This window comes from Acomys russatus, chromosome 19, assembly GCF_903995435.1.
Source record: "Acomys russatus chromosome 19, mAcoRus1.1, whole genome shotgun sequence".
NCBI lineage: Eukaryota > Metazoa > Chordata > Mammalia > Rodentia > Muridae > Acomys > Acomys russatus.
The window spans coordinates 8,126,022-8,152,429 of NC_067155.1; the positions used below are offsets into that span (position 1 = coordinate 8,126,022).

Consider the following 26,408-nt stretch of genomic DNA (forward strand, 5'->3'; position numbering starts at 1 on the left):
GAGACAGAGGATCATCCTTAGCTACATAGTGAGTTTGAGACTAACCCGGGCTACAAGAGACTCCGTCTCAAAAACATTTAAAAATATATATGAACCGAGTACACCTGGAATGTGAAAGGCACCATATAGGGAAGGAATGTGGTCTCACAGGCTCTAGAAATAGAAAAGCAGTTTGTGTGACTGGCACACTTGGCAGGGGGCGGAGTGGTGGGACAGGGTTACATTTGATGGCCATTGGGGTAGAAGGTCGGTCTCCAAGTTCTAAACTAGCTAGTCAATAGCTGTAAAAACTAGGGCAAAGCTGTAGAAACCACCCATGAATTTGGTAAGGACAATAGCCAACTTCTGCTTCACGTATGCTTGCCTTGGTCCGCCGCTGTCTCCTTTTTCCAAAGCCCAGGGAGGACGGGGAGGGTCTCTAATCTGTCTGGCCCACTTGCTTGTAGTAACAGCCATCCACCAGAGGAACTCAAACAACCTTTCCTAACCTTCTTGCGGGGGCGGGGGCGGGGATGGGGGTGGGGCTGGAGCTGGAGAGATGGCAAAGAGGTTAAGAACAGAGCACAGGCTACTACTACTCTGCTGGGGGACCTGGATTCAATTTCCAGCATCCGCATGGTGGCTCACAAATGGCTGTAACTACAGTTCTAAGGGATCCCACAGCGTCTTCTGGCCTCCGTGGCACTGCACGCACGTAGCGCACAGATTTACACGGAGGAGGCAAAACACCCATACACATTACAGAGAAACAAAACCAAACCCCAAACCTTCTTCCCACTTCTTTCCCATGAGGTAGGAAAACACCGCTGTAGCCTGTCCGACGGGGCTAAACAAGGGCCGTTTGACCGATAGTATCGTCCCTGCTCACAAGAGGGGAAACTGAGGTCAGAGTGGGCAGGACCAGGCGAGCGAGCTAGTACCCAGAGGTCGGCCTTCCTTCATCAGCCTCAACCTTCCTTTAATCTAGCACTGGACAGGGCGGGAGAAACTGCAACGGTTGTCAAGGATCTCCCACTGCTGATTGGAGAAGAACTCTGACCAGGCCGTCTCGACCTGCACTACTAGCGCTGGACGGTCTGGAAAGCAAGCTGCCTCCGCCGGTTTCCACGACAACGAAACCACCGATCCCTCCCCGAGCCGCCAACCCCCCCCCCCCCACATCTGCGCATGCCTGGGGTCTGCCTGCCAGGCGTTTTGCTGTGAAGCTGGTGGGGGGGGGTGTACCACATGAACTCTGGGAAATGTAGTCCGAAACCAGAAACGCTCTGTTTGCGCCGGTAGGGGCCAATAGGAAGCGGGGTCTGCTTCTTTATGGCTCGAGAATTGTAATTTTCGTGCTAGCATGGGACGCACGGACGTGTGAGAATCATCGCAGTGAGGGCCAATGGAAAGCAGTTTTTGTCGCGATGCTTTTTGGGAGGTGTAGTTTCCAGATGACCGAGGAAGAAAGGGGGGGAGGTGTTTGGGTAGAATTGGCGAGTCCGAGTGTAGGGGGTGAGGGGGACGTGGGGGCGGGGAGGGACGGGTGAGCTTGGCGCAAAGCCTGCTGGGGCATGGAGTCCTAGTGAGCTTTGTGCGCATGTGCGGGAAGGTGAGGGTGTTTGGGGGGCCTCGCCCTGGAGAGTGAGGTGAGCTAGGGGGGAAAGGGAAGGAGGGACTGGGGGGTGGGGGGGTGGGGATGTCGGGTGTACGGGGAACGGGCGAACCTCGGGGAGGGGTACCCAGGTCTGGAGGAGGGAGAGAGGGGGGGTATGAGGAGGCTTTGGGGGAGGGGATGATAAAGAGGCTGGGGGAGGGTGTGCGGCGGAGCGGGAGATGCAGAGCGGGAGAGTTGGAGGCCAGGGGAGGCTTGGCAGCGAGAGGGGGCCTGGGATGTTCGAGGTGGAGCCCTGGGGTGGTTGGAAACTGAGGGTGGGGTGGGAAGTCCAACCCGGCCTAGGAAGCTGGGTCCAGGGGACCTCCCACCCCTTCGAAAAGGATTGCGGGAAGGGGTTCATTCAGGGGCACCGAGCCGTATAGCAGCGTAGATGGGTGCAGGTTGGCTAGTCATGTGCGCTGTTCACAAGTTCACGTGCACTTCTGTCGAGTTGAGATTCTGGAGGACAAGTATTTCTTTATTTAAAAGGATAAGTATTTCTTCATTAACTTGTCGCGAGGCGAAATTCGTTAATATGCAGAAGGGGCTTTGGAAACAGGAACAGGATAAAATGAACTTACTGTCTTGATTACGGTCCTCCTGGCCCAGCCTCTCAAGTGCTGAAATTACAAGCGTTGGCGCAGTTGTTTGTTGTGTTTTGTTTTGTTTTGTTTTAGATAGGGCCTCGTGTAGCCCTTAATCACACTTGCTTACTAGCCGAGCCAGCCAAGCATTGAACTCCTTGCTTTTCTTGTCTTCACCCCGAGAAGGTGCTTGAATAAAAAGAAATTCACCACGAGGCGCGTCTTCACCCCTTTTTTTTTTTGTCCTATTTTAACACCTGTTCCAGTTTATAATTTAATCTTGGGCGCTTGCTTCACAAGAAGCTGTTCTAGGTACTTTTTTTTTAATGAGTTATTATTTTTAGCATGCATTGGTGTTTTGCCTGCATGTGTGTCTGTTGAATCCCCTGGAACAGGAGTTACAGATAATTGCGACCTGCCGTGTGGGTGCTGGGAATTGAACCCAGGTCCTCTGGAAGAGCAGCAGTCAGTGTGCTTAACCACCTGAGCCATGTCTCCAGCCCCATACTTTTGTGCTCTTTAGTTTACTTCCCTCTCCTGGCCTGGATTGTTGCCCTCATTTTACAGCCAAGGACGTGGAAATAGTGTGTGAAAGGTGCTGTTGTTCTTTGACCAAGGACACATTGCTGGTAGGCAGCTGGAATTTGCTCCGGTTCCAAAGCTCTTATCCTCTGAGCAAATATTTGGCTAGTTGGGTTTTTGTGTTGTTGTTTGTTTGTTTGTTTGTTTTTGAGACAAGGTCTCTCTGTGTACACTTGGCTGTCCTGTACACACTTTGTAAGCCAGGCTGGCCTTGAACTCAAAGAGATCTTCCTACCTCTGCCTCCCCCCAGTGGTGGGATTAAAGGCGTGCGCCACCACGCCTGCCTGTATTTGGCGAGTTGTGTAGCTGAGGGTGCAGAGTCCTGGCCCAGTGAGGGACCTTTGATGGAGTTAGAGTGAACATCGGGGTCGAGGTGTAGGGGAGTGAGGTAGAGGAAGAGGAAACTCAAAGTTACACACATAATAGAATAAAAGTAAAAAGCAAAAGCAAACCAAAAGCAGATGCTGTGGAGAGGGCTCTGCGTGTTAAGTGCAAGCCTAGGACCTGAGTTTGGAGCAGTACTCAGGTAAAGGTACAAGGGCGGGGGGGGGGGCGACACCTCAATGAGTGCTCACTGCCTTGTTATCCTGGGTGAAGCAGCAAGCTTTCAGGTTCATTGAGAGACTTAAAAAAAAAAGTTAGAGACACCTAACCTCAACTTTAGGCTTCTACAGGCAGTATGCACAGAGTGTGTGTGACCCCTTCCCTACCCCCCCCTCCAAATCAACAGCTTGGAGAAGTTGCAGAGAAAAAAACAAAAAACAAAACAGAACAAAAACCGGCCTGAGCTTATTGAAGGGGGGAACAGAACTCCTCTACTCTCAATGGCGTCGACCTTGGGCAGGAAATCAGGTGCCCATCCTTTGGAGCCAACCAAGGAGGAAATACTTGTTAACCTTTGTAGCGTTTAGTTTAACCAATTTGGCAGCTATTCCTCTCCACAGCCTGGCACTCAGGATGTGTCGCCTAGAAAGACTAGTAACTTAACTATTGTTGCTAATTTACGTTTTAGTTTTGTGGGCTCCGTGGAGTGGGGGGAGGGGGGCGGGGAAGGAACAACTAGCTGTTTGTCCTGTGGAGCCAGCTTCGGTCCTGCAATTAGTTACAAGCAGCCTGTCATCTTTATCACCCACTTCGGGGCCAGTGCTGAGGTTATTTTTGATCTAGGACCTGAAGGTCAGGGCCTGAACATGAGCTCCAGGCAGCTGGGAGGCTTTCCATCTTAACCTTTGACCTGGGCTTCCTTTTGAATTTTCTATGCCCCACCCCCACCCCACCCACTTACAAGGCCCAGCTGGGGAGGTCCGCAGGCTACTGTCCAGGATACTGATTCTGGGGTATTTTCTTCAAAATATTTATTTATTTATTGTATATGAGTGCTTTATCTGCAGAAGAGGGCATCAGATCACATTATAGGTGGTTGTGAGCCACCATGTGGTTGCTGGGAATTGAACTCAGGACCTCTGGAAGAGCAGGCAGCACTCTTAACCACTGAGCCATCTCTCCAGCCCCTATTTGCATTTTCTTACCTCGTCTACAGGTTTTGTCTTCTTTCTCCATCGGGCTTGAGGCTAGCCACTTCCGGTCATAAAAAGGGATTTTTCTCTTTATTGCAAGAATTGGGTCTTGCCTCAAAGGAAGTCCACTTTCACTTGATCCAGACATGAGAGACGTCTGCTGTGGACATTTTTGTTTTGCTTTGTTTTTGTTAGTTTTTCGAGACAGGGTTTCTCTGTGCAGCTTTGGCTGTCCTGGACTCATTTTGTAGACCAGGCTGGTCTCGAACTCACAGAGATCCGCCTGCCTCTGCCTCCCGAGTGCTGGGATTAAAGGTGTGCTCCACCATGCCTGGCTTTGCTGTGGACTTTTACAAGAGGCGGCGCGGCGGTTTCTGACTGCTCACACCATTTGTCAGAGGAAACCAATGTACTGATAGGCTTGTGTCTCCTGGGGCTCCTGGGAAGAAAAGGGCTGGAAGGAGTCCTCTCCCACTTTTCCTGCCTCACATGCATATTACAGTGGTGCTCCATCAGGGCTAGGTATCCGTTTTCTCTTTCCATCATCTGTGTACTCTATGGCAAATTTTACCTCCAGATAGTAAACGATGCGGTCAAATTTAGCCTTGGAGACAAGCATGCTGAGGGGCTGGCCACATGGCTCAGCAGAAGCTCTTGTCGATGATCAGGTTCTTTTTTAAAAAAAAATACATGCTTTTATGTTATGTGCATTGGTGTTTTGCTGGCACGTATGTCTATGTGAGGGCGTCAGGAGCCCTGGAATGGGAGTTGCGGGCAGGCGTGAACTTCTGCTGTGTGGTTGCTGGGAATTGCACCCAGGTCGTTTGGAAAGAACGGCCAGTGTGCCCATAACCACTGAGCCATCTTTCCAGCCCAGGACTGATGACCAGGGTTCTAATCTCATCACCCATAGAGTGATAAAAATAGTCTGTAACTCCAGTTTAAAAAAAAAAAAAAAAAAGATGAGCATGCTGGGAAAGGCTTGCTCTTCTTCTTCTTCTTCTTCTTTTTTTTTTTTTAAATATTTATATGGGACAGAGGACCACTTGAAGGAGTCAGTTCTTTCCTGTTAACGGTGGGAGTCCTGGGAGTCAAACTCAGGTCCTTAGGCATGGAAGTAAGGGCCTTTACCCACTGAGCCATTTTGCTTGTCCCTGGGATGTTCTTATTCTTTGTACGAGTCCCTTTACAATGCTAGGTACCCAGGCTCTGTCTCTTGGAGCGATGTCAGCTGCCAAATCATCAACGGTAATATGGAGTAGTAGTTTTTTTTTTTTCTTTAATGTGTGTCATCAATTAATCCCTCAGTTGTACTCAATTAACTTAGCTCTCAGCAACCATTTATTAAAAATTAAAAGCCAGGTGGTGGTGGCTAACAGCTTTAATCCCAGCCCTTGGGAGGCAGAGGCAGCCGGATCTCGTAGGTTCGAAGCCATCCTGTACAGAGCAAGTTCTAGGACAGCCAGGGCTACACAAAGAAACCCTGTCTCTCGAACCCACCCCCCCCAAAAAAAATTAAAATATAATTACATTATTTCCCTTCCTCCTTACCCCCTTCCCCCAACTCCTTGCATATTTCCCCACACCCCCTCCTAAATTGATGGGCTCTTTTTCTTTAAAACAGACACACACACTGCATAATTATGCAAATACAAGATGCTCCGTCCATTTAGTGTTGCTTGGATGTGTATGAAGTTCAGGGCTGACCGCGTGGTATTGAAAGACCAATGAGGAGACTCATCCCTAAGAGATCCCTCAGAGTCTCACCCTGGGAGAGGCTAATTCTTCTCTCTCTCAGCGGTCATTACCCACCTGTAGTTCTTTGTCTAGGGGTGGGATTCCTGAGGTAGCCTGTCTATTGATTGTGTCACTGTTCAGGCCTTGCTTAGGTAGCTCTATTATTGAGGTATCCTGCATGTTGGTTTTATTTCTAGGAAACACAGCCTCACACCAGAGTTTCTGCTTCTCTGGCTCTTACAGTCTTCCCGCCCCTTCCTCTGCAATGTCACCTGAGCCTTGGTGCAAGCGTTGTGTTGTAGATGTGTCCTTCGGTACGGCCCGCTGCTCTCTCTGTTACGACAGTTTTTCTGTCTTTGGTAAGGGATGGGAGCTACACTTGTCTGTACATAAAGTTTTGGGATGCAGTTAGGAATTATGCTGGTCTGGTAAAGTGTGGAGGTGTTAAGTTCTCACAGAGATCCGGGACCTCACTAGCCCCGGGTGGTTTGCTAGGTTTCCAGGACCAGAGGTAGGATGTGACCTTTTAGTGGACAGGGAGCCCCCGCGTAGCTGCCATGTTAAGACTCCGGGAGAGATTGGAAGAGAGAGAAGGTAAGCCAGTGCCAGGCTGTCGAGGACGTTGTGCATAACATGGAGCGGGCAGACAGTCGACTAATGTTCAGCATCCTGATCCCAAGTTACAGTGAAGAAAAAGGTAACTGAGGTTGGGTGGTGTAGTGTGTCTTCCTGTGTGTTAGTTAACAAGCTCAGAGGGCCAAATCTGTAGAGTTTCTTTGCCTTGACTTAACAAGAAGCCAGGGGCTTCTAACCTTAGACGTAGTATTACCATGGAAACAGTATTCCTGTCTTAGTGTTCCTGACAGGACCTCCGAGGACTGTGGTTCCAGGCCAGTATTTTGGTGCACTTGTCACACGATGCCAGGTGACTGTGGACTGTGTGTTCCGAGGTGTTCATTTGTATCTCTGGCCTGCAGCCTTCGGGTGACAACAGCATTGGCCGTGCTGTACCCAATGTCTTGACAATCCCTGGGAGGCGTGCCACCTCCCAGGTGTGGAGCCATATCCTCATCCACCATCCATCTTCAGGAACTGGAAAAGAGGAAGAGGACAGCTGCCTTCCTTGGGGGCTGGACGTATTACAAGGAAAGCACATGCAGATAGCTACTGGGGAGCACATTTGCCAGCGCTCAGATGTAATCTGAGGCCTGCTACTGCAGTGCATGTGTTCCCCAGAGTTCATTGACTATAACCCTAGCCCCCAAAGTAGGAGGAAGTTATGGGGTCATGGAGTAGAACCTTCACTCTTGGGATTAAAAAAAAAAAAGAGAGACGAGCGGGCATGGTGGTGCATGGCTGTGATCTTAGCACTGGGGAGGCAAAAGCAGGAAGGTCAGAAGTTCAAGGTTATCCTAGGCTGCACAGCCTGGGGCCATGTGAGACTCAAAGAGAAAAGACGAGAAGCAGATATTGAGTGATGTCAAGCAGTAATCAGGTAGTGACCCACATCTGAGCTTACTGCAGGCCAGCCTCCACTCAGAGTCCTTCCTGTGTTCCCTGTAAAGCCTCTTAAGGAGCTGGAGAGATGGCTCAGTGGTTAAGAACCCTGGCTGCTCTTCCAAAGGTCCGGAGTTCAATTCCCAGCACCCACATGGCAGCTCACAACTGTCTGTAACTCCAGTTCCAGAGAATCTGACTCCCTCTCACAGACATACCTGCAGGCAAAACACCAATTAAAAAAAGAAAAAAAAGCCTTTTAAAATGTGTGTGCCTGAGTATGTGTTACACTTGTTTGGGTGCCCAAAGAGGCCAGAAGACAGAATCAGATCCCTTAGAATTAGAGTTACAGACAGTTGTGTGCCATCCAATCTGGGTACTGGGAACAGGTTCTATGGAAGAGCAGTAAGTGCTGTTAACTGCCAAGCATCTCTATCTTTTTTTTTTTTTTTTCCCCAAAGGATTTCTCTGTATAGCCTTGGCTGTCCTGGGACTTACATTGTAGGCCAGCCTGGCTTCGAACTCACAGTGACCCACCTGCCTCTTTTTTTCCCCAAGTGCTGGGATTAAAGACGTGCCATCGTGCCTGGCTCCCCCCATTTTTAAAAAGCCGTCTATTAGCATATATTAACTATGTTAATAATGGAGCCTATGGCATATAAGTATATATATAAAATGTATTTTGACCATATTCACATGAATCTCATAACCCTTTCTTGTTCTCCTGTCATTCCCACCGGTCCCCTAACTCTTCACAATTTGTTTTCTCTTTTGTGTGTGTGTGTGTGTGTGTGTGTGTGTTTTTTGTTTTTTGTTTTTTGTTTTTTTTTGACCCCTAGCACTGAGTTTAATTAGGTTACTTACCTGAGCATGGGTGAGGGGTTATTTATAGGAGTGTAGACAGTGTAGAAGTGGCTACACCACTGAAGACAATGATAACTAACTATGGATCCACAGGGAGGGGTGGACCTGGCGAGCCCCTCCTTTGTATCAACTGTTAACTGCCTGTAATTCCTCAAAGAGGCTTGGAGGCTCGGAGGCTCTTGCTCCCCCCCCCCATAGAGAATAGAATGTTGATGGGCCAGGACTTGAGGGCAATCCCAGCTGCGGAGGGAGAGTTTGAGAGAGCAACTGGCATGTGGTACGCAACACTCCACCCCCTTCTCTGTCTCTTACATTCTGTTTGTTTGTTTAAATTTTATTTTATTAATTTATTCATATTACATCTCAGTTGTTAGCCCATCCCTTGTATCCTCCCATTCTTCCCTCCCTCCCGCTTCCCCCCCCACTCCCCTCCCCTATGACTGTGACTGAGGGGGACCTCCTTCCCCTGTATATGCTCATAGGGTATCAAGTCTCTTCTTGGTAACCTGCTATCCTTCCTCTGAGTGCCACCAGGTCTCCCCAACCAGGGGACGTGGTCAGAAATGGGGCACCAGAGTTCATGTGAAAGTCAGACCCCACTCTCCACTCAACGGTGGAGAATGTCCTGTCTATTGGCTAGGTCTGGGTAGGGGTTCGAAGTTTACTGCCTATATTTTCCTTGGCTGGTGCCATAGTTTGAGCAGGACCCCAGGACCCAGATCCTCCCATCATAATGTTCTTCTTGTAGGTTTCCAGGACCCTCTGGATCCTTCTATTTCCCCATTTGCCCATGCTTCTCTCACCTAAAGTCCCAATAGGATGTCCTCCCCTCTGACCCACTTTCCTGGTAAGTAAAGTTTTTCATGGGACGTACCCCTTGGACTAGTGTCTCGATATAAGTGAGTATATACCATTTGTCTCTTTTTGCTTCTGGGTGAACTCATGATAATTTCTAGTTCAATCCATTTGTCCACAAATTTCGAGAATTCCTGTTTTTAATAGCTGAGTAGTCTTCCATAGTGTAAATGTACCACAGTTTCTTTATCCATTCTTCTACTGAGGGACACTTAGGCTGTTTCCATGTTCTAGCTACTATGAATAAAGCAGCTATGAACATGGTTGAGCATATGTCCCTGTTGTGTGGTAGAGCATTTTCTGTCTCTTACATTCTTTCCTGCCTCTCCAGCTCACTACACTCAGGCTCGGAGGGAGTGATACAGATGTCCCGCTTAGGGCTGAACTATTTATCCTTAGCACTCTGACCAGCTATGAGTCTCTGTGCTAATGGCTCACTGCAGAATAGAAGCTTCTGGGACCAAAGGTGACAGCAGCACCAAGCGGTATGGGCAGAAGCCTAAATACACAGAAGGCAGTTTGACATACATGCCTGTGTAAGAAAGCAGCAGCAGTAGCTTCCTCACTAGGGGCCTTTCCACTCACAGGCTTTTGATTGCGTTTGTAGGAGGAGGAGTGAGTTCCCTCCTGTGTGGTGGCCTTCAAATCCAATCAGAAACCCTGGGTTACCCCTGTAACCGTCATGCCACTATTGCCACCAGTGCGTGTAACTTATGGTAGTGTGGCACCTTCTTGTGTTTTCTTAGTTTAATATCCACGAGAAAACAGGAAGGAGGAGGTTCTGTCAGGCCAGAGTTGCACCAGAGAGGGACAAGGCCACGATTTAATTCTGGTCCGCTATAAAAGAAGTTCTACCCCCCCCCCCGGCCTTTATTTGAATTTTAATAAAATTTCTTTTTATCTCTTTTTCTATTTTTTTTTAATTGAAAATATATTTTTTCCATGCAATATATTTTGCTTATGGCTTCCCTGGTGCAAGATTGTAGCTCTCAAGCTAAAGGTATCCCGGAAGTCAGGAGCCAAGGTCTACCACAAAATCACTCCACACAACAACCACACACAAGAGATGTGTTGGGAAAGACATAGGAGGCTGGCTGCCTCTGCTTGGCCAGGCAAGAAACAGCAAAGAACTAAACGGGAGGCAGACTTTATATTGGTTTCTGGAGGTTGGGAACGGAGGCCGAGTTTTCCAGGGTGGGGACCGATGGGATCCTCCCCAACTTCCCTCTCATCCCAGTCCACACTCTTTCTGTCACATTAGAAAGCAAACCGGCATCTAAGGAATAGTAATAAAATAAGATAAAACAGGCTAGACATCGTGGCAGACATCCCTGCACTCAGGAGGCAGAGGCAGGCGGATCTCTTTGAGTTCGAGGCCAGCCTGGTCTACAAAGTGAGTCCAGGACAGCCAAGGCTACACAGAGAAACCCTGTCTCGAAAAACAAAACAAAGACAAAAACAAACTAGAATAAGACAAAACAAACAAGGAAAAGAATCAAAAGCACAAGAATCTCATAAAAATTGGAAGTCGTAATATATATGAAAAGGTAAAAATAACGAATAAAATAAAAACACAATTAACTTAAAATGCCCCGATTAAACATTATGAGCAAAGAATCTCCCAAAATCTCTCAGTAAGCTCATGTTCTGTTGCTGGACATGGGCACCCTGCCCTTAAGTCTGGTTTGTATACCCAGTGAGACTGTGAGAAAACCAGTTTTTAATTTGCAAGTGCTCATCAGTTGGAGGTAGCTTCTGGGTTAGAGATGGAGGCATGACTCCACTTTTCCCTTTCAGCTCCGGGACTCCGTCTGGCCCAGACTCACGCAAACCCCGTGCATACCACCACAGTTCATATCTATGTCAGGCCTGTGTGTCTGGAAGAAACTGTTTCCTTGGTGGCCTCCATCCCCTTTGGCTCCTACAGTCTTCTGCAAAATTCCCTGAGCCCCAAGGGGAGGGACTTGGTGGGGACATCCTACTTAGGACTGAGTGTTGCAAGGTTTCTCACACTGCACATTGCCCGGATGTGCCTCTCTGTTTTTATTCCTGTCTACTGTGTGAGGAAGCTTCTGGAATAATGGCTGAGCAAGGCACAAGTATAGCAGAGTGTCATTGGAAGTCATGTTATGGTGGTGTTCTTCTATCTAGTATTTGGTTTTCCCCCAGATTCCTGGCATATCTAGTCTCAGCTTCTTGGCCACCCGAGCGGTGTCAGGAATAGGTCCCATCTCTTGCAATAGACCTGAAGTCCAGCCAGCCAGCAGCAGGTGACTCCCACAACCTTTGTGCTACTGGCAGCCGTGCATCTTGCAGCCGGGTCACAAAGTAGATGGGAGGCTTTGTAGCTGGGCTGAGGGTCACCTTTCTCACTTGGCACTGCGCAGAGTTTCTAACAGTCCCATGGAAACTAGTTAGTCCTGGGGTGAAGGCTCTAGGTAGGCACCAGCTCAGCCGGTCTACCGTGTTCAATGAGTTAGGTGTTGCTAGGCTTAAGCAATAGGACTTTAATCTCAGTTTGTGGAGAGCAATCAATAACCTTGGTAATAGCCTGGGTTGTTTGGGGCTTCCCATGGCAAACAATTTGATTAGATTTAAGCCATTCCCAGTACTGGGAGTACTAGTTGGTGCTCTTTCTCCCCTGTTACTTGATTTCATTTAGGTTGGCCCTCCACCCCAAGCCCGCCATAAATACGCATGCATGCATGTGCAGATGCGTCACTCTATTAGGTCTCCATTGGATCCCAAAAGAGATTGTTCTAACCAGCTTTTCTTCAGCATGGATCACAAGAACTTGCTCCAGTGGCCTGTCTTCTCTGGTTGGAGAAGCAAGCAGACATACTTTCAATTTGCAGAACAGGAAATCAAAGCCCCAAAGACTGCTGAGAAGTGGACAAGCCGCTAAGGCTGATCTCCACTTGGCTTCAGGCCAGTTCTCTTGCCCGCGTATGAGGCGGCCATAGTCTGCGCACTTCTGAGCTGGACCCTCCCATTACTCACTGTTCCGCTCTACAGGTGCTGGTGACTTGAACCCAGGTGGCCTCATGGAGTCGCCCACGCCCCAGCCTGTGAAGCAGGAGAATCTGGCCGTGGAGACCCTGACGCTCGACTCCCCGTGGCATCGCTTCCGCCATTTCCACCTGGGTGACGCGGCAGGGCCACGGGAGGCCCTGGGGCTGCTCCGTGCCTTGTGCCGGGACTGGCTCCAGCCGGAAGTGCACACGAAGGAGCAGATGCTGGAGCTGCTGGTGCTGGAGCAGTTCCTGAGCGCCCTCCCTCCAGACACTCAGGCGTGGGTGTGCAGCCGCCGGCCCCAGAGCGGAGAGGAGGCTGTGGCGCTGCTGGAGGAGCTCTGGGTGAGCAGGAGACAGTGGTGGCTGGGGCGGGGGGGGGGGGGGGGGGTGAGGGGGTAGGGGGGGGGGGAGAGGCTGCACTGGACTCTGCTTCTCCGTATGTGGCTCGCATCACATATAAGCAAAAGCATCCTGAAAATGAAGGTGTGGTCCGAGGCTGGGGCCGGTGTTGGCAGTTGCTCTTCCGAAGGTGCAAGAGTGCCCCTCCAATGTCACCTGTGCATCAGGGGGTCCCCAATTCCTCCTTCACGTAATAGTTAGTTGGAAGGTCAAGCTGGAGCCTACCTTGCCCAGGATTCCCACTAATGCTGAGAAAGGACACCAGCTAAAGGAAGCCTCAGGAGGCAGTGTGGGGTGTCCTCTATTGAAGATGCAGAGGGCAGGACCAAGGGGTCTTAGTAAGAGCAGGGAGGCTGAGGCAGAAGGGTCATGGGGAGTTCAAGGCCAGTCTGTAACAAGACAAAACCCTCCCTCTTTAAAAAGAGACAAAGCCCAAAACAGAACATAAAAGCAGGGGGCGCTGCCAATGAAGACACCTAAGGCCTTAGGGGTTTTCCATAGCCTCAAGCTTGACAACATGGCAGATGGCCCATGTGGATGACTCTTGCATGACCCAACCCCCCCCCCACCTCACCCCTACTCACCCCCACCCCCTCAGATCAGTTGTATGCTTTTCTGTCAGGTCCCATGCCCAAGCAGAGACCCTCTCATGTGTGACACTTGAAGGCTGGCAACAGCCAGCCTTCTGACAGACCGTTAATTTTCCTCTTACGACATTTGGGTGGTGTTAGTGGTGGGCAGGGGGTCATGCTCATCCCACTTGGCATGTGTGGAGGTCAGAGGGCAACTGCAGGAGTTGGTTCTCTCCTTCCACCATGGGGCTTAGGACATCAGGCTTGGCAACAAGCACCTTTACCTGCTAAGCCACCTCTATGGCCCATCCTCTGTTTCTTTTAGCCAAGGATGGTAAAAGTGGTTGCCTTTAGTGTATATACTTAGCAGGATGATGATGATGATGTCGTCCCTCTAAAGACACGCATGGTGACACACACACCTATACCTTCATCATTGGGAATTAGGTTGGGAGGACTTTGAATTTGCGGCCAGCCTGGGCAACAGAGTGAGACCACATCTGAAAATTCACAGTTATAAGAAACAGCACTTTTATTGGCTAGGTGGTAGGGTCCTCATGATCCCAGAAAATCTCCATGTGTGGAAGTCACTGGGCTCTGGCTCTGATGACTGCTCAACTCCTTGGGCTGCCGGAGTTCAGGGGTGTAAGGAAATGCCTTTTAGGGACAGCCTTGGTGCTTACAGCTCCTGTCATGGCTGTGATAAAGTACCTTGCCGAAAGCAACTTAAGGGAAAAGTTTCTTCAGGCTCATGGTTGAGGGTACAGTCATGGGTGGAGAAGTCATGGCACTAGGAGCTAGAGGCAGCTCATCAGTGACCTGGGGAGGAGGCGCAGAACAGTGAACACTACTGCTCAGCTCTTCTTAATTTAATTTAATTTTAAGATTTATTTATTATTTATAGACTGTTCTGTCTGCATGTACACCTGCACACCAGAAGAGGGCACCAGATCTCATTATAGATGGTTGTGAGCCACCATGTGGTTGCTGGGAATTGAACTCAAGACCTTTGACAGCCAAGGCTACACAGAGAAACCTGTCTCAAAAAACCATAAAAAATAAAAATAAATTAAATTAAAAAATAAAGACCTTTGGAAGAGCAGCCAGTGCTCTTAATCTCTGAGCCATCTCTCCAGCCTCTTAATTTTATTTTATCTGTTTATTTTTCAAGTCAAGGTTTCTCCGTGTAGCCCTGGCTGTCCTGGAACTGGATCTCTAGACCAGGCTGGCCTTGAACTCAAGAGATCGCTTGCCTCTGCCTCCCAAGTGCTGGGACTAAAGACCCACCACGCCTGGTTCTCAGCTCCTCTCCAGATTCAGTCAGGGACCCTGCCCACAGAATGGCCACACAGTTAGGGTACGCCTTCCCCCACAAAGGTACGCTCAGAGGCTCCTTCCTAGGTGATGTTGGTCCTGCTGAGGTTACAGTATCAACCTTCACAGTACACACGTCACTCTTCAGTGCTGTTCATGGTCCAGGCTGCATTGGAGACTCAGCCCTCTTCAGGTAGGAGCCTTGTCCTTCAGGTAGGAGCCTTCATCCATGTGTCCTTGGTTGGAACAGGCCCTGGCATTAATGAGTGCTAAGTAAATGCTTGTTTTGGCAGTGATGAGGAACACTGCCCTGCCTTGAAGTTTCACACCTGAAAGCCAGGGTGTATTCTGCTTGGTCACTTCTCCTGAGACAGGCTCCGACCTGCTCCACATCCATAGAGTGACCTGCCTATAGTCATCCAGCCTCTGGTCTCGCTATACAAATAGCCACAGGAGTGTTTGACATCCTGGGAGCAAGGTGTCTGCCAGCCCAAGGAACCTAAAGGCTGGTGGCTGGACTACGAAACTGGGGAGAGGCCGCTCCAGCCAATGCCTGTGGTTAACACCACAGGAAGTGCCAAACCAGTTGTCTCTGATTGGAATTAAGGGAAGCCTTAGAGCCCCAGAGGCAGCCAAGAGCAAGGAAAATCAGCCCAAATACTGGGTGTGTGACAACAAGAGACGAGATAAATAAAAAATAAATAAATAATCCAAGGCATGTGGACTGATAGAGCTCTAAACTTCCACCTGTGAAAAGCATCAGGCGGTACCACAAGCTTTCTGTAGCAAGTTGCCCAGGAACAAAAGGAAAGACAAGATAAGCACCAGAAGCAGAAAACAAAACAAACAAACAAAAAAAGCAGTAGTGGGCAGTGAGCAGATGAGCAGTGCTGAAGCTGGAGCAACTTGAACAAGTTGAAAACCTAGAGGGGATGGACTTTGGGCTGGGAGGGGGAGGAGGGGAGAGTGGGGGGGGGGATTCAAATTGACCAGGTAGTCTCATGAAGAAGCAACCAATCTGAATCCTGAAAACCAGGGGCCAGAGGGATCAAAACAGTGGCCAAGGACTTTGCACACACAAAAAGGCACCAGGTCCTAGCGGTTTTATGTGTTGAAGTGCTGCCAAATCCCTACAGAAAGGATTATTCTAAAAACATTTTACAAACCGCTTCAGGTTTGAAGTGGGGTGGTGGTACCCAGCTCATTTCCATAGACTGCCAACCCCCTGCCCCACAGTCCGACCAAGCCATCACAAGGCTAGCCTGAAAAAGCAAGCCCAGGCCGATACCAAGGAAAATCGACCCAAGAATCTCAACTAGAGTATTGTCTGCTTGAATCCAGCCACGGATTGATGTGTTGTAGCAGGTGGCCTCTATACAGATGCGAAGAATGTTCTATCAGGAAATTTATCAATGAAGTGCAAAGGCTCTGTGGACCAAGCCTGTCATTCAAGGCTGGGGCCCGGCCTGAAGTGGACCAGGTGGGTTTGCGGGACTCAGCCAAGGCCAACCAACATCAACACGGAAGCAGGCAGAGTAGGGCTTGGTGCTACACGCCTTTAATCCCAGCACTCGGGAGGCAGAGGTAGAGGCGAGTCCAGAGATGACTTGCAGCGTCTGTAAGGCTGGAAGCTGCCTGAGTGGCGAGAGGCTGATTCACAGTTGCCCTGCTCCCATGCAGGCATATGCCTGCAGACTCCACGTCCACTTCCTGGGAAGGCTTTGCATGCACAGCCAGTCACCCCTGCCTTTGCTAGTGTGACCTGCGTCACTCAGGGGTCCGGTGCATTTAAAACAGGATGTGAGGAGCGCAGCCTAACTCCTGCAGCGCTTCTTGGGAGCATGAGCGTAGGAACGTACCATGCGCTCTGGTTCTTACCTTCATGCACCTCTGAGCTAAAGATTGCTTAAAGTTCGCGTTGTACCCAAAGATCAGCAGCTTAAGGTTTAAGACAGATGTATGAGTTATCTTTTTTTTTTTTAATTAATTAATTTATTTTGTAGACAGTGTTCTGTCTGCCTGTGTTTCTGGACACCAGAAGAGGGCACCAGATCTTATAGACGGTTGTGCGCCACCATGTGGTTGCTGGGAGTTGAACTCAGGACCTCTGGAAGTGCAGCCAGTGCTCTTAACCTCTGAGCCATCTCTCCAGCCCCCCTCCACTTTTTTTTTTCAGATGTATGAGTTATCTATTGCTTTGACACAAGTGGCCCCACTGCTGTGGGTCAGAGGGTGGGAGTGGCTTGGGAAAGGGGATCTGGCTCACGGTCTCTTAAGAGGCCACAGGGTATTGGCCAGGGCTGCCATCACTTGAAGACTGACCTGAGGCTGGGGCCCCATTTCCAAGAAATGTGCTTGCACTGGTTGACAGGAGACCAAGCTTGACCGCCCTCCGGCATAGCAGCCAGCTTCCCCTGGAACATGCAGCAAGCCAGCTCAGTGTCACCAGGTCCGACAAGGAGCCTCACATGGTGGAGAGGGTCACTTCTCAAAAGTTGTCCTCTGACCAACACACACACACAAAAGGTGGCAGCTCTTTGATTAATAGCTCTTGCTATTCCTGCAGAGGAGTGGAGTTTGGGTCCCAATACCCATGTCAGGTGGCTCACAACTTCCTGTAACTTGAGCTCCAGAGGATCAGCTGCTCTCTTCTGGCCTCAACATGCATGTGCGCCTATGCACTGCCCCTCAACACACATCGAAGTGAATCTTAAGATAAAAATAAATAGTTGGGCATGGTGGTGCATGCCTTTAATCCTAGCACTTGGGAGGCAGAGGCAGGTGGATTCCTGAATTTGAGGCCAGCCTGGTCTACAAAGAGAGTCCAGGACTGCCAAGACAACACACAGAGAAACCCTGACTCAAAACACACACACACACACACACACACACACACACACACACACACACACCCACACCCACACCAAAAAACGAATGAATGCCAGGCAGTGGTAGCGCACGCCTTTAATCCCAGCACCCAGGAAGCAGAGGCAGATGGATTTCTGTGAGTTTGAGGCCAGCCTGCACTACAAGGTGAATTCCAGGGCAGCCAGAGGTCTACACAGAGAAACCCTGTCTCCAAAAGCAAAACACAATAAAAACACAATAGGATTTGAGAACTATGGGTAAGGTGTGGAGGGAGGAAGGTTAATACAGGCTATTAAGATTTCTCAATTTGCCTTATGCTGTCATTTCAGGGCCCATCAACCTCTCCAGATCGCTCGTCGGCAATGAGGGCACCTCGGGATACGACAGAAGGCTCTGGGGTCAGTGTTGGAAAGGAAGAAAGTGGGGTGATTCCTTTAGGTAAGCAGCTGGCCCCTTTCCCCACTTCTTGATGACCCCAACATTGGGAGTCCTTGTCTCCCAGGATAAGGCAGGGACTGACCTGCCATCTTTATTCCCTCAGTGAGTGCCATAAAGAGAGCCCACACATGCCCCTGCCCTTGAGGAAGGTGGGCTCAGATGCCTGCTGTCTTGTCCATGCTTTGCCAGCCCATGGAAGCCCCGTAGTAACAAAAGAGATGTGGTCTTTGGAGGTAGGGCCTCCCTGCAGAACCCAAGCTGGCACAGTCTCCTTACTTGGCCTCCTGAGTGCTGAAATTACGGCATGCCACTGAGAACTGGCTATAGTGCATTTAGGTCTAAAAGAACTCACCCAAGGGTGGGTGCTGCCAAACCAGGATGGGGCCCAAGCAGCCTGCCATGGAGCCTCTGCATTCCAACATGCAGGGCCCTTTCAGACCAGCTCCAGTGAGTCTGTGCTCGTCCTCTCCCAGGTGCTGTGGTGAGGTCCTGTGTCCTGTGCCCAGCCTCCGAGCTGGCCATGGGTTCTATGACTCCATGAATCTCTTCGACAGTGGGCCACACTCCCAGCTATCCAGGAAGATACCAAATAGCTGCCGAGGGTGGCGATAGGGCAGCAAGGGGAGAAAAGTAGGCATTTCAGGCAGAAAAGGATGCCGAGTTCGTGATGTAACACTACCAGAACCAAGGTTGTGGGTGTCCCTAGGGCTCCACAGAGCAGACAAGAAACCCAGACTGAGGGGTCATATAGTTGATCTGTTAGCCAGCTTCCTCGGCGTCTTCCGTTCAGACATCCTCAGCCTTGCACAGTGCAATCAGCCCACCCACCATGTACCTTTGTAATGTTCCTTCTCTTTCCACCACCGGCTTTCTCCAAGCCATCACCTTTGTAACTAAATCAGTGTGTACCCTCACCCATTTGTCAATTGGACCACTCCCCCAGCACTCCTCCTCCTCCTCCTCCCACTTCTAAGTCTCGTTTCTCCTTACATCAAGCAGTGTCTGGCTCCTCACTAGGAGGCACAGAGGTGGGAACCTTGCCTCCCCCTCCAGGCCACCTCCCAGCCCCAAACTGTGCTGCCCACTAGCCCAGTCACAGCCCTGACCCTGTCCCTTTTCCTGCAGGAACCGTGGCCTCGGGGACAGAGGTGGCCGCAACGGGGAACGCTGGAGCCACGCGCCCCTACAAGCAGGAGCCAGGCAGCCCCCCACCGGCCCCGCTGGCACCCGTCCTCCCTGCCTTCCTGGCGGCCCCCGGCACTGTGTCGTGCCCGGAGTGCGGCAAGTCTCCCCTGAAGCCGGCTCACCTGCTGCGCCACCGGCAGAGCCACTCTGGTGAGAAGCCACACGCGTGCCCGGAGTGCGGCAAGGCGTTCCGGCGCAAGGAGCACCTGCGGCGCCACCGAGGCACGCACCCCGGCAGCCCCGGGCCTGCGCTGCGCCCCCTGCCGGCGCGCGAGAAGCCACACGCATGCTGCGAGTGTGGCAAGACCTTCTACTGGCGCGAGCATCTGGTACGCCACCGCAAGACACATTCTGGCGCGCGGCCCTTCGCTTGCTGGGAATGCGGCAAGGGCTTCGGTCGGCGCGAGCACGTGCTCCGCCACCAGCGTATCCACGGGCGGGCTGCCGCAGTGCAACAAGGGACCGCAGCATCTGGCCCGGAGGGGGGCGGTGCTTTCCCACCCTGGGCCCTGGGGTAGCTGTGGTTCCAAACACGCGCTACAGGGTATCATCCCCTTAGAGTCCCCTCCCCCGCCCCCTGTCCTATCACCTTTTCCCAACAGTTGCCTTTCCTTTCAGGCCCCGTGTTCATTCCCTTCTGAAGTTCTTAGCTTTCACCCGCCCCCCCTCGACCCTCCCCCCCATGAAAGATCCTTTTCTCCCTCCCTAACTCCACCCCTTTTTGTGGAGGGGAGATCTGCCTCTTCACGTGGGGAAAGGAGCTCAGGGAAGGAGCAGGACCCCTACCCCTCCCGCCTCCCAAGGAAGGCGATTTTGATCTTGGACCCTAGGACAGAGTCGAGGGGGGGGGCAAAGGAGAGAGGAGGCCCAGGCCCGGATCTGGTTCTCCCCGCAGCCCAAAGGAATGAGATGGCCAGAGGTGCCCGAGAAACTTGTCACGGATGGCAGGTCACCGGCATCTGAGAGTAATAAAGTGACTGACTCTGTGTACAGACTGAATCTGTGACTCTCCTGTGTTATGGCATCTGAGGCACAGGGGACTTGGGTGGGCTCACCCCACTTTCACATTGCAGAAGCAAGGACTAGACTCAGGGGAGATCTGATGCCAGACACACTCCCAATCGGGTTCGGATTGTGCTAGCTGTGTAGGCCCAGACAGGTAGTACCAGTTCTGGGCAATAAATTTTAATTAATTAATTAATTTAAGATTTATTTATTATGTTGTATACAGTGGAGGCCAGAAGAGGGTGTCAGCTCTCATTATAGATGGTTGTGAGCCACCATGTGGTTGCTGGGAATTTGAACGCAGGACCTCTGGAAGAGTAGTCGGTACCCTTGACCTCTAGAAGAGTAGTCGGTACCCTTGACCTCTAGAAGAGTAGTCGGTACCCTTGACCTCTAGAAGAGTAGTCGGTGCCCTTAACCTCTGAGCCATCTCTCCAGCCCTGGGCAATAGATTTTAAGTCCTAGTCCTTGTAATGTCACCCACTACCCTTGCTGAATTAGGTGATTGGAGGATCCCCAAGATAGGCAGTGCCAGCAGGTCTGAGCAACACATTTTTCCTAGGAAACTATTCTGGCTTTGGGAAGGCAAGGGTTGCCCCTTGTCCTCAGTTCGTCACAGTGACACCCCAGGAGTCTAGACCTGACTTCTCTCCAGGAAGGAAACATGCGGAGCGGCCTGTGTGGCTTGGGAAGAGGTGGGACAGCCCTTGGCACCTGCTTTGAACCGCTGGGCTCGGCTTCCTCACCAGAATGCAGTATCAGCTGCACAATGTGTGTGTCTGTGTTGGGGGGGGGTAGGTGGGAGATCCCCAATACCTAGTTACTGTTGTGTCTTGAGACAGGGTCTTGCTGGAGCAGCCTAAGCTGACCTTGAACTCACTGTGTAGTCAAAGGTGACCACAGATTTCTGTTTCTCTCGTCTCCATCTCCCCAGTTTGGGGATTATAGATGCGCACTATGACGCCTGGCATCTTTAAAGGTGCGTGCTACCGTGTCCACGTTTTATTTTTGTTTTTGTTTTGAGACAGGTACACTATGTAGTCCTGACTGCCCCAAAACTTGCCATATAGATCAGGCCTACCTGCTTCCTGAGTGCGGGGATTAAAGGTGTGGGCCACCACACCCAGTCCTTATTCTTAGCGCATACATGGGGCCTTCGCTGGAATATATACCCAGAGAAATGGTCAAAATAGGATGCAACTATGCTTTTTTAGAAAACGAATAATAAACGTGTGAATAAATGGCAGAATGCAGGTGGGGTCGAGGCTCTGGCAGAAATGGATTCACTAGGAAATGTGCTTAGGAAGGTAATGCTGTAAGGAAACTAGTGCTGTTTTTGAAGCAATAGTGCCCTCTGGTGGTAAGGGCTGTTCTAGAAGTAGGTAAGAATGGGGGATAGCCCTTTCAGCAAAGAGAATTTTCACTATCATTTCAAGGAATTGGGTAAGCACATGAACTCCCCTTCACACTCCCCACCCCCACCCCAATCTCAGTTCTTGTGGCAGATGAATGGAAGGCCATTTTGTTGTTTTTTAATTGTCAATACGGCCTAATAATTGTTTATTAGGATAATAATAATAAAATTATTATTATTATTATTATTATTATTATTATTATTATTATTATTATTATTATTATTATTATTATTATTATTATTACAGCAGTATATTCTAACCTGCTAGCAATCAGTCAAGACACAGACACCTGTTATATTTTTAAATAGCCTTAGTTAACCTGGGGCAGGGCAGACATTAATCCTCTAAACTACTTCCCATACCTGCCCCAATCCCATGCCATCTGTTTCTAGTAATTTCTATCATGATACCTCCATCCATAATCCCAAATACTTGCTAATTTTCTTCATCTGAGCTGAATCTTCCAGCCATGCTGGCCACGTGCTTTTCTTCAACCTAACCCATGGCGACTTCCTCTCCCTCTTTTCGGGACCCTGTCCTCGAGTCTCTCTTCAGGCCTTCTCCCACCTTCTTCTTCCCAGGATCCTCTCCGTCTCAAGCCCGGGAACCTTAGCCACACCTATCTCATTTGCCCTGCCCAGGTGTGTGGCTTTTTAATTGGTCAAAAGATGGGTCACAGAGACAGCAAGCAGTAATTAGCATCAAAATACATCAGACCGTCCCCCAGCATCATTTAGTTGGATTGTCCAACCTTTTAGTGTTATTCTGTTTCAGAGACTCACAAAGGTGTAGACATGGATGTAGGTGCCAGCAGCACCTTTGACAATGCTCCCAGTCCCAGCGCCAACCCTAACGTGGCTAATGAACCCTAGTTCTGAAAACTAGACCCACACATTGTCACAAAATGCACACAGAGCTCAGGGTCCACACCCAGGCAGTATCTTTCATGGTGACAGTTTCACTTGGTGTTGAGAGGCTAGCTTTGCTGTGCGATGGGACAGGCTGGAGAAGTCACATCACCAGCTGCAGGCTGTTGAGCGACCAGGAGGAGCAGTGGGGAGGTTGGGGGTGTCAGGCAGACTGAGGGAGTTTTCGTTTGCGATAACAGGAAATATACAGTGAAAGCCCTGTGCTGGGTGGGCTGAGACAAGTCAGTAGGTGAGAGCACTTGCTCTATAAACACGGGACCTGAGTTCGATTCGTCAGCACCCGTAGCATTGCACTGGCATAAAAACGGACTCATTGCTCAGTGAAATAGAATTGAGAACCCGCACTCCTACAGCCACTGGGTTTTGACCAAGAGGCCAACAACGCACACTGGAGAAAAGACAGCATCTCCAACGAATGGCGCTGGTCATACTGGATGTCTGCACACAGGAGAGTGAACATAGATCCATACCCATCACCCTGCGGAACATTCACCTCCAAATGGATCAAGGACCTCAGCATAAGACCAGACACTCTGAATCTAATAGAAGAGAAAGTAGGGGGCTGGAGAGATGGCTCAGTGGTTAAAAGCGCTGGCTGCTCTTCCAGAGGTCCTGAGTTCAATTCCCAGAAACCACATGGTGGCTCACGACCATCTATAATGTGATCTGACGCCCTCTTCTGGCACGCAGGTGTGCGTGCAGATACAACACTGTATACATAATAAATAAATCTTTAAAAAGGAGAAGGAGAAGAAGAAGAAGAGGAGGAAGAGGAGGGGGAGGAGGAGGGGGAGGGGGAGGAGGGGGAGGAGGAGGAGGAAGTAGGGAATAGGTTTCAACTCATTGTCTCAGGAAAGGACCCCGATAGCACAGCCACCAAGACAAGTGATAAATCAGTGGAACTTCATGAAGCCGAGAAACTTCGGTACAGCAGAGGACACCATCATTTGAGCAAAGTGACAGAATAGGAAAAGAAATCTTTACCAGCTACACAACTTACAGAGAGTTTGTACCTAGAATAAATAAAGAACTGACGAAATTAAATATCACAGAAACAACCTGATTTTAAAAGTGAGGCATGGAAGTAAACAGAGTTCCCCAAAGATTAAAACACAAATTCCTGAGGAGCATTTTCACCATCCTTGACCATCAGTGAAATGCAAATTAAAACTACTTTGAGCCCATGGGGGTGGTGGCGGCGGTGCACATCTTTAATGCCAGCACTTGAGAGGCAGAGGCAGGTGAATCTCTGTGAGTTTGAGGCCAGCTTGGTCAATAAAGCGAATTCCAGAACAGCCAGGGCTACCCAGAGAAACCCTATCTTGAAAACAAACAAACAAACAAACAAACAACAAATGATGTTGTTAGTGTCGGGGAAGGTGAACAGTCACCCCCTGCTAGTGAGAGTACAAACTGGTGCAGCCGCTGTGGAAATCGGTGTGGAGGTTCCTCAAACAAGCAAAACCTCAAAATAGCTCCAGCTACACCGCTCTCGGGGCACGTACCCAAAAGAGTACTATCATACTATCGCGACGCTTGCTCATTCATGTTCATTGCTGCTCTGTTTACAGCCAGAAGCTGGAAACTGCCTAGATGCCCACCGGCCAATGAACGGATAATGAAAATACACATTTACACGGTGGACTATTAGTCAGCTGTTAAGGAAAACGAAAGCGTGAAATTCACAAGTTACATGGACGCAGCTGAAAACAACCATTCCAGGTGGTGAGGTAACCCAGTCCCAGAAAGGCAAACGTCGCACATTTTCTCTGGTTTGCAGAAGTTAGTTTTAAGTCTTCACATCTGTAGGTTTCGTTTGAAATACCCACGGGTCAGGGAAGGGAGGGAAGACAGAATGTGCTGATTCAAGCACTCCTTTTAGAAGCGGAAGCCCAGCTCAAGTTGAGTCTGTCAGTAAAGCATCTGGATAGTTAACTTGAAGAGTAGAGATGGAGGGCCTGGGCGATGACACAGCTATGCAGAGTCACCAAGCACCTGCTCGCCGCACATAGTGCTGGCTCAGACACGGCCGGCACCTGCCTGAGTTTGGCTCCCCCTCCTGGTAACAAAGAGACACAACAGCTCCCATGGCTGGGGCATTCTTTGGGTGAGGGAGGGAGAGTGGAAAGAGAGACAGCGAGAGAGGGTATGGAGGAGTAGAAAACGCTGGGAAGAAATGTGGAAGTGAGGCCACTGGAGAAATGGCTGAGTGAGGACCTAAGAGTGCCTGCTGCTCTTGCAGAGGACGCAAGTTCAGTTCCCAGCACCCGTATCTGGTAGCTCATTAACAGCCTGTAACTCTAGCTCCAGGAAGTGGCATCCTTTTCGGGGCTTCTGTGGGTATCTGCATACACACGACACATACTCTCACAGACAAATGCACACATAAATAAAATGAAAATAAAATCTCTGGGGGGGGGCGAGAGAGAGAGAGGGAGAGGGAGGGACGGAGGAAGGGACGGAGGGAGAGAGAGAGAGAGAGAGAGAGAGAGAGAGAGAGAGAGAGAGAGAGAGAGAGAGAGAGAGAGAGACGCTAATGGCGATGTCTTTGGGCTTTTCTTCTCTTGACTCTTCCCCTCCTTTCCTCCCTCCCTCCCTGTGGTCTCTAGGTAACCTCCTCTAGACATCTATCCCATAACCCTCCGTCCCCCGTCCTGAGGACATCATCTCTCCACCTCCCTTCTCTTCCCAGAAAAGCCATTTACACTCTCGTGTCACTTTTTTTCTCCTTCCTGAGAGTCCTCCTTGTCCTCCCCCAGATATGAGGCTACACGGGAGGAAACCTTAGAACAATGGCCTCGCTGCCTTCCCTGCCCTTCTCCTTCCGCCTCTTCCTCTCCCGACTCTCCCTTTCCCGACTCTCCCTTTCCCAGCTGGAACAAGAAGGGACCGGAATGGGTTCCAGAAGAAGCACCTTGGGTGTGGGGGGCCCCCCCGATGTGAAGACAGAACCCTGGGAGACTAACGTGCTCCACGGTCAGTGCCATATGTGCGAGAAAGAGGCCTCCTGGCAGAGAGGAAAAATTCGAGGAGAGTTGGATTTTCCTACCATCTCTCAGGGAGCAAAGGGGGGGTGCCAGGGGTTAGCTTTCTCCTCAGGTTCTGCCCCTTAAAGTTGGCTTCCATGGAGCATAAAGGGAGAGAAATGAAGAGATGGGTAATTAAAAAAAAAAAGGGACGAGAGCTGGGGCACACACAGTGTCCCCATTAGAGATCCAGGAAGTATTTGGTTTTTTTCTTTTTTTTTTTATTATTTTTTAAATTATTTTATTTTTTGTACATATACATTTATATTATTGCACATATATACAATTGATTACCTCTGGCAAGAAGAACTGTGACACAATCAGGAATTATATAAATGTTACATTCTTAGCATTTTGGCTATTTGTATTTGACAGCCTTGAAGAAGACATCTTTGCTATCCTGGTGCATCTAAATTTCTGAATGTAAGTCATTGATTGGTCAGTGAGAAAGGGTGCTTGCCATCAGGGCAGATGACCTGAGTTCGATACCCAGGACTCATATGCTAGAATGGAACTAATTCCTACAAGTTGTCCTCTGATGTCCACACATATCCTATGGCATGTACCTACCAAAAATTAAATAAGTGGTGGAATTTTAGCGTGTTTACGTGTATGTATGTTATTGTACGTGTGCATGACTGACATACAAAGGCCACAAGAGGATGTCGTGTGCCCCCTTTGCCACTCACCACCTATTCCTTTGAGGTAGCATCTCTCCCAGAACCTAGGCCTCATATTTTCTTGGGTAGGCTGGAAGCCAGCCAGTCCCGGTGATCTTATTTGTTTCTGTCTGTCCACCCTCTGCCCCAGATTGGGACTGGGACTACAGGGAGGTATAGGACATCTGGCTTCTTATGTGGGTACTGGGACCCAAATTCTGGTCCTCCTGATTGCACAGCAAGGACTCTTAACCTCTGAGCTGTCTCTCCAGTCCCTTATTTATTTATATTTTTTTTTGTGGTTGTTTGAG

The 26,408-nt window shown here is 49.9% G+C and overlaps 1 protein-coding gene across 1 annotated transcript; it reads left to right on the top strand.

Annotated features, from left to right (window-relative positions):
- The first annotated feature begins 1,499 nt into the window (after positions 1-1,499).
- Znf444 (zinc finger protein 444) lies at positions 1,500-19,623 on the top strand. Its single transcript, XM_051162362.1, has 4 exons — positions 1,500-1,628; positions 12,289-12,629; positions 17,770-17,878; positions 19,004-19,623. Exons 2-4 carry the CDS (start codon positions 12,318-12,320, stop codon positions 19,579-19,581), a joined length of 999 nt encoding a protein of 332 aa, XP_051018319.1. The 5' UTR covers positions 1,500-1,628; positions 12,289-12,317; the 3' UTR covers positions 19,582-19,623.
- Positions 19,624-26,408: the final 6,785 nt, after the last annotated feature.